The 7,500-nt window shown below is 57.5% G+C and overlaps 1 protein-coding gene across 1 annotated transcript in view; it reads right to left on the reverse strand.

The window, feature by feature from the left end:
* Positions 1 to 1,946: 1,946 nt before the first annotated feature.
* LOC144677658 (uncharacterized) overlaps positions 1,947 to 7,500 on the reverse strand; it is a gene marked incomplete at its 5' end in the record, with an annotated part of 6,237 nt that continues 683 nt past the window's right edge. The window contains 2 exons of the mRNA XM_078537688.1: positions 1,947 to 2,122; positions 6,758 to 7,500. The exon at positions 6,758 to 7,500 is cut by the window's right edge and continues 683 nt beyond it. Of these exons, the coding sequence (XP_078393814.1) occupies positions 1,947 to 2,122; positions 6,758 to 7,500 (919 nt within the window). The remainder of the gene's footprint in view (positions 2,123 to 6,757) is intronic.

Genomic DNA, 7,500 nt, shown 5'->3' on the forward strand with positions numbered 1-7,500 from the left:
GAGTGCCGCACTGTCGGAGGGTCAGTACTGAGGGAGTGCCGCACTGTCGGAGGGTCAGTACTGAGGGAGCGCCGCACTGTCGGAGGGTCAGTACTGAAGGAGTGCCGCACTGTCGGAGGGTCAGTACTGAGGGAGTGCCGCACTGTCGGAGGGTCAGTACTGAGGGAGCGCCGCACTGTCGGAGGGTCAGTACTGAGGGAGAGCCGCACTGTCGGAGGGTCAGTACTGAGGGAGCGCCGCACTGTCGGAGGGTCAGTGCTGAGGGAGCGCCGCACTGTCGGAGGGTCAGTACTGAGGGAGCGCCGCACTGTCGGAGGGTCAGTACTGAGGGAGCGCCGCAATGTTGGAGGTGGCGTCTTTCAGGGTGAGACATTAAATCGAGGCCCCTGTGTGCACCCTTGGGTGGGTGTTAAAGATACCATGGCTGCTATTGGAAGAGGAGAGGGTGGAGGAGGGTGGGTGTGGGGTGGCGAGGGGGCAGTGAGGGGGTGGGGGTAGGATCTCTCCCCGGTGACCTGGGCCCGATATTTATCCCCCAACCAACATCACTAAAAAATGAGAGACGATCTGTTTATTCAGCGCTGTGTGTGGGATCTTGCTGTGCACAGATTGGCTTCTGTGTTTCCGATACTATAACAGTGACTACACTCCAGGAAGTATCTCATTGGCCCTGAAACACTTTGTAATGTGCTGGGGTGGTGGTAGGCGTTAGATAAATGCAGGGCTTTGTTTAACTGGTGCTCTGTACAGCGCTGAGTAATCGGGTCAGTCAGTTCCCAGGCAGCCCTCCTACATGTTTGTAGGTTAAACGCTTTAAAAGTGAAATATTTCTCCTCCTCTTCCTAATGCACTAGAAAAATCCAAAGCTCCTTCCATTATTCAACAGTCTGGGGATCATGGGGCTGTTTTCTCTTTGGTTAGATCTCTCTCTCGCTCCTTCTCTCTCTCTCCCTCTCACACACACACTCTCTCTCTCCCTCTCTCACACACACTCTCTCTCTCTCTCACTATCTCTCACACACACACTCTCTCTCTCACTATCTCTCACACACACTCTCTCTCTCTCTCTCTCGCTCTCTCCACATTATGGTGATTTGTGTTGCTATTTAGGGCCTTCAAATCTGTCTAAAATGGAGAGTGTGAGAGTGAGAGAGAGAGAGAGAGAGACTGTGTGAGAGGAAGAGAGAGAATGAGTGTGTGTGTGTGAGTGAGTGAGAGAGAGAGTATGAGAGAGATAGTGTGTGAGAGAGAGAGTGAGAGTGGGAAAGAGGGAGGGAGAGACCGAGTGAGGGAGAGAGTGAGAGTGGGAAAGAGGGAGGGAGAGACCGAGTGAGGGAGAGAGTGAGAGTGCAGGAGAATGAGAGTGTGAGGGAGAGAGTGAAAGTGTGTGAGATTGAGAGACAGAGAGAGATAGAGAGAGAGAGAGAGAGAGAGAGACAGAGAGATAGAGACAGACAAGACAGAGAGAGAGAGATAGAGAGAGAGAGAGACAGAGAGAGAGAGAGACAGAGAGAGAGACAGAGAGAGAGAGAGAGACAGAGAGAGAGACAGAGAGAGAGAGACACAGAGAGAGACAGAGAGAGAGACAGAGAGAGAGAGACACAGAGAGAGACAGAGAGAGAGACAGAGACAGACAGAGAGAGAGACAGAGACAGAGAGAGAGAGAGAGACAGAGAGAGAGAGAGAGAGACAGAGAGAGACAGAGAGACAGAGAGAGAGACAGAGACAGACAGAGAGACAGAGACAGACAGAGAGAGAGAGAGACAGAGAGAGAGAGAGACAGAGAGACAGAGACAGACAGAGAGAGAGAGAGAGACAGAGAGAGAGACAGACAGAGAGAGAGAGAGACAGAGAGAGGGGGGGATAGTGCAAGTGAGTGAGAGACGGAGAGAGAATTCCAGCTGTGGACCACCTGGGTACAGAAAAGGCATTGGCACCTTTGGGATTTAAACCCGGCCTGGACCCCGGAGACCGGACCCCGGAGCCCGGACCCTGGACCCCGGACCCCGGAGCCCGGACCCCGGAGCCTGGACCCCGGAGCCCGGACCCCGGATCCTGGACCCCGGAGCCCGGACCCCGGAGCCTGGACCCCGGACCCCGGAGCCCGGATCCTGGATGGGGGCTAATCAGTGCAGTTTTTGATTTTCGACATCCCTGCTTGTTGCTGCGGTGCTGGTTCCCAGACAGGAAAAGGGGGTGGGGGGTGGGATCAACTGTCCCCCTGTCCCCCTCTCGTCCCTTGGCCAAGCTGGTCCCAGACGGCAGCTGATGGGCTGCAGGAGGCATCACAACCCAGCCCGCTCTGGCTGACCCGCCTCTCGCCTGCTTCCCACTAACAGGCGGAGCAGCGCCTGGGGGACAGGGAGGGGGGAGGGGGGAAAACACCATCTGATCAGCGCCCCCCCTGCTCTTAAACCCCGGCACAGGAAGATCCCAATTTGAATTCTTCCCATTACCCTTACCCCAACTCCCCCCTCAAACCCCCCCCACCACCCCACACAAAACGGCACCAACCTGCCCCTCATTTTGGTTAAAGGCGAGGGAGGGTGAAGTGAGGTTGAGGGAGATTGAGGTGCCTGTGAGGACAGAGTTCAAGGGAACAGCTTCAGAGAGGGAGTGAGATGGGGAATGAAATATTGGCCTTTGTCTTGAGTGGGCAGCAAAAGCAAAGAGGGGACGGAGAGAAACCCTTCGGTTTTACAAAGGTCCCAATCGGACCCCATCGGGAGTAACCGGGTTCAGCTCTGGGCCCCCTGCACCTCAGGAAGGGATATACTGACCCTCGGAGAGGGGGTCAGTGCAGATTCACCAGGACGACCCCCGGGGCTGAAAGGGTTAAACTCCGAGGACAGGTCACACACAGACTGGGTCTGTATTCCCTCGAGTGTGGAAGATTTAAGGGGCGATCGAATCGAGGGGGGTTTAAGACGATTAAAGGATTCGATGGGGGTCGATGGAGATAAACTGTTTCCTCTGGTGGGGGTGGGGAGCCCAGAACAAGGGGGCAGAAGCTTCAAATGGGAGCCAGGCCCGTTCAGGGGGGATGTCAGGAAGCACATCACACACACACAGGGGAGCGGGAATCTGGAACTTGCTTCTGGAAGGTTACAATCCTAAATCCGGGCTGATGCTCTTAGTTTTAGTGCTGAGGGAGCGCCGCACTGTCGGAGGGTCAGTACTGAGGGAGCGCCGCACTGTCGGAGGGTCAGTACTGAGGGAGCGCCGCACTGTCGGAGGGTCAGTACTGAGGGAGCGCCGCACTGTCGGAGGGTCAGTACTGAGGGAGTGCCGCACTGTCGGAGGGTCAGTACTGAGGGAGCGCCGCACTGTCGAAGGGTCAGTACTGAGGGAGCGCCGCACTGTCGAAGGGTCGGTACTGAGGGAGAGCTGCGGGCGGGGGGCGGTGGGGAGTTCTGCTCAGTGTCTTGGGGCCCAATAATCATCCCTCAACCAGCATGGCTAAAAAAATAAAAAGAACACATCTGGTCATCTAGGCTTCATGGGATCTTGCTGTGCACAAAATGGAGGTGGCACCGGGCTGTGGCAGCGATGGCTGAGTGACCGACACTGTGTGTAGCAGCTTGGGCACTCTGAGTGGAGGCAGCGATGGCTCACTGAGTAAACTCGAGGGCTCAGCTCCGAGGGTGTAAATATTTATCCTCACTTGACTCTGATGGATGTGAAATCCCAGAATCAGAGACTCGTCACGGTGTAGAATGAGGCCATTCGGCCCATCCTGTCAGCACCGTGCTCTCTCTCTCCGCGGCATTTTAACTGGGCGCTGACCTCCTGGCCTTTTCCCCCCTCCCCTGTCCCCCTGCGCATCGATTCTGTTTAAATAATCAGCCCCATTGCCCTCTCGAACGCCTCGATTGAACCTGCCTCCACCAGACAGGTCCAGGCAGCGCCTTCCAGACCTCCGACCACTCGCTGGGTGACAAAATCTGTTCCCACTTGTCGGGGAGACCAGAACGAGGGGGCCATCGATATCAGACAGTCCCTGATAAATCCGATGGGGAATTCAGGAGAAACGTCTTAACCCAGAGAGCGGGGAGAATGTGGGACTCGCTCCCACGGGGAGCGGGGAGAATGTGGGACTCGCTCCCACGGGGAGCGGGGAGAATGTGGGACTCGCTCCCGCGGGGAGCGGGGAGAATGTGGGACTCGCTCCCACGGGGAGCGGGGAGAATGTGGGACTCGCTCCCACGGGGAGCGGGGAGAATGTGGGACTCGCTCCCACGGCGAGCGGGGAGAATGTGGGACTCGCTCCCACGGGGAGCGGGGAGAATGTGGGACTCGCTCCCACGGGGAGCGGGGAGAATGTGGGACTCGCTCCCACGGGGAGTGGTCGAGGTGAATCGCAGAGATGGATTGAAGGGGGGTGGAAGCTGGATAAACACATGAGGGAGAGAGGAATAGAAGGATATGTTGATGGGGGTGAGAGGGAGAGGGGGGTGGGAGGAGGCTCGTGTGGGGCAGGAACACCAGCACGGAGCAGAGGGGCCGAATGGCCTCTTCCTGTTCTGCTGACCGGGTGGATGTGGATTCACGGGAATGATGTGCAGTCCCAGAGTCTATCGAGTGAGGGAGCCGGTTGCCCACGGTTACCAGGCCTAACTCAGCACCAACCAGAGAAAACCAACTAATCTCCACAGCTTCACAATATAAACCTCTTTCTTTCCTGGTTTCCTCTCTTCCCCTTTCTCAATGGTCCTGAGCCTCACTGGGCTGCCTGACACCCTATTGGACCTACTCTGGGGTGTCCCCCCCTCCATTACTAGGCCGCCAATCTCCCCCTCCCTTACACCGCCCGTCTATATCTCTCTGAAACACTCAGCGGCCTTTCTCACCTCCACACACAACACCCTCCTTCCAGACTCCCCTCACCCTCCCTAAGCATCAGCTCATCCCAAACTCTGCTGCCCCCCGTGTCCGAACTCGCACCGAGTCCCCCTTCACCCATCACCCCCTGAGCCCGCTGACCCACACTGGCTCCCGGTCCGGCAACACCTCCATTTTCACATTCTCACCCTCGTTTTCAAATCCCTCCTCACCCCCTCCCTATCTCTGTAACCTCCGCCAGCCCCTACACCCCTCCCTATCTCTGTAACCTCCTCCAGCCCCTACACCCCTCCCTATCTCTGTAACCTCCTCCAGCCCCTACACCCCTCCCTATCTCTGTAACCTCCTCCAGCCCCTACACCCCTCCCTATCTCTGTAACCTCCTCCAGTTCCTACACCCCTCCCTATCTCTGTAACCTCCTCCAGCCCCTACACCCCTCCCTATCTCTGTATCCTCCTCCAGCCCCTACACCCCTCCCTATCCCTGTAACCTCCTCCAGCCCCTACACCCATCCCTATCTCTGTAACCTCCTCCAGTTCCTACACCCCTCCCTATCCCTGTAACCTCCTCCAGCCCCTACACCCCTCCCTATCTCTGTAACCTCCTCCAGTTCCTACACCCCCTCCCTATCTCTGTAACCTCCTCCAGCCCCTACGCCCCCTCCCCATCTCTGTAACCTCCTCCAGCCCCTACATCCCTCCCTATCTCTGTAACCTCCTCCAGCCCCTACACCCCTCCCTATCTCTGTAACCTCCTCCAGCCCCTACACCCCTCCCTATCTCTGTAACCTCCTCCAGCCCCTACACCCCTCCCTATCTCTGTAACCTCCTCCAGCCCCTACACCCCTCCCTATCTCTGTAACCTCCTCCAGCCCCTACACCCCTCCCTATCTCTGTAACCTCCTCCAGCCCCTACACCCCTCCCTATATCTGTAACCTCCTCCAGCTCCTACAACCCTCCGAGATCTCTGCGCTCCTCCAATTCCGGCCTCTTGACCATCCCCCGATTCCCATCGCTGCACCATTGGCGGCCGTGCCTTCAGCTGCCTGGGGGCCCTGAGCTCTGGAAATCCCCTCATAAACCTCTCCGCCTCTCTCTCTCTCTCCTTTAAGACTCTCCTTAAAGCTGACCAGCTTGCTGAATTTTTGATTGCCTTTCCCGAATCTCTCTCTGTGCTCCTGTGAAGCACATTGAAACCTTTCACAGGGGCTATAGAAAACAACAGCTCTCCCTCTGGTAGACCAGGAGACGGTGGGACTGTGTGTTGACCACCGCCTGGTGCCCCTCATGTCCCCCGGCTCTCCCATGCCCGTCTCTGCCCCCTCAGCTGCACAGGATGGCACTGGGCCCAGAAGCTGCTCGATTCGCTGCTCCCTGCTTCCCCTGAGCCGTCTAGTCGGCCGGCTGGTCTGCTCGTCTCTCCCAACGCCCTTCATACAGCCCCCGCCCCCACATCCCCGAGGTCACGGCCGTCAGTGACTGTCTCCCATTCGTCAGCACCAACGTCTGCCACCTTCAGCTCTCACTCGGAGTGGCGGGGGGGGGGGGTGTTATGGACGCCCAGCAGGCGGTTGCCTATTGGCCAGTTCTCCGTACAGATGGTCTTTGGGCCGAGGGCCTTCATCCACCTCACAGACATGGCTGAGCCAGCGCGGGCTCCGTTGGAGTATCAGCGAGTATGCGTGTCGGCGTGCGTGTCGATGAGCGTGTCGATGAGTGAGTCGGTGTGTCGATGAGTGAGTCGGTGTGTCGGTGAGTGTGTCGGTGAGTGTGTCGGTGAGTGTGTCGGCGTGCGTGTCGATGAGCGTGTCGGTGAGTGTGTCGGTGTGTCGATGAGTGAGTCGGTGTGTCGATGAGTGAGTCGGTGTGTCGGTGAGTGTGTCGGTGAGTGTGTCGGTGAGTGTGTCGGCGTGCGTGTCGATGAGCGTGTCGGTGAGTGTGTCGGTGAGCGTGTCGGTGAGTGTATTGGTGAGTGTGTCGGTGAGTGTGTCGGTGAGCGTGTCGGTGAGTGTATTGGTGAGTGTGTCGGTGAGTGTGTCGGTGAGTGTGTCGATGAGCGTGTCGGTGAGTGTATTGGTGAGTGTGTCGGTGAGTGTGTCGGTGAGTGTGTCGATGAGCGTGTCGGTGAGTGTATTGGTGAGTGTGTCGGTGAGTGTGTCGGTGAGTGTGTCGGTGAGTGTATTGGTGAGTGTGTCGGTGAGCGTGTCGGTGAGAGTGTCGGTGAGTGTATTGGTGAGTGTGTCGGTGAGTGTGTCGGTGAGTGTATTGGTGAGTGTGTCGGTGAGCGTATTGGTGAGTGTGTCGGTGAGTGTGTCGGTGAGTGTGTCGGTGAGTGTATTGGTGAGTGTGTCGGTGAGCGTGTCGGTGAGAGTGTCGGTGAGTGTATTGGTGAGTGTGTCGGTGAGTGTGTCGGTGAGTGTGTCGGTGAGCGTGTCGGTGAGTGTATTGGTGAGTGTGTCGGTGAGCGTGTCGGTGAGAGTGTCGGTGAGTGTATTGGTGAGTGTATTGGTGAGCGTGTCAGTGAGTGTATTGGTGAGCGTGTCGGTAAGCGTGTCTGTGAGCGTGTCGGTGAGTGTGTCTGTGAGCGTGTCGGTGAGCGTGTCGGTGAGCGTGTCGGTGAGCGTGTCTGTGAGCGTGTCGGTGAGCGTGTCTGTGAG

The sequence above is a fragment of the Cetorhinus maximus genome, unplaced genomic scaffold, assembly GCF_964194155.1.
Source record: "Cetorhinus maximus unplaced genomic scaffold, sCetMax3.hap1.1 HAP1_SCAFFOLD_2823, whole genome shotgun sequence".
Lineage (NCBI taxonomy): Eukaryota > Metazoa > Chordata > Chondrichthyes > Lamniformes > Cetorhinidae > Cetorhinus > Cetorhinus maximus.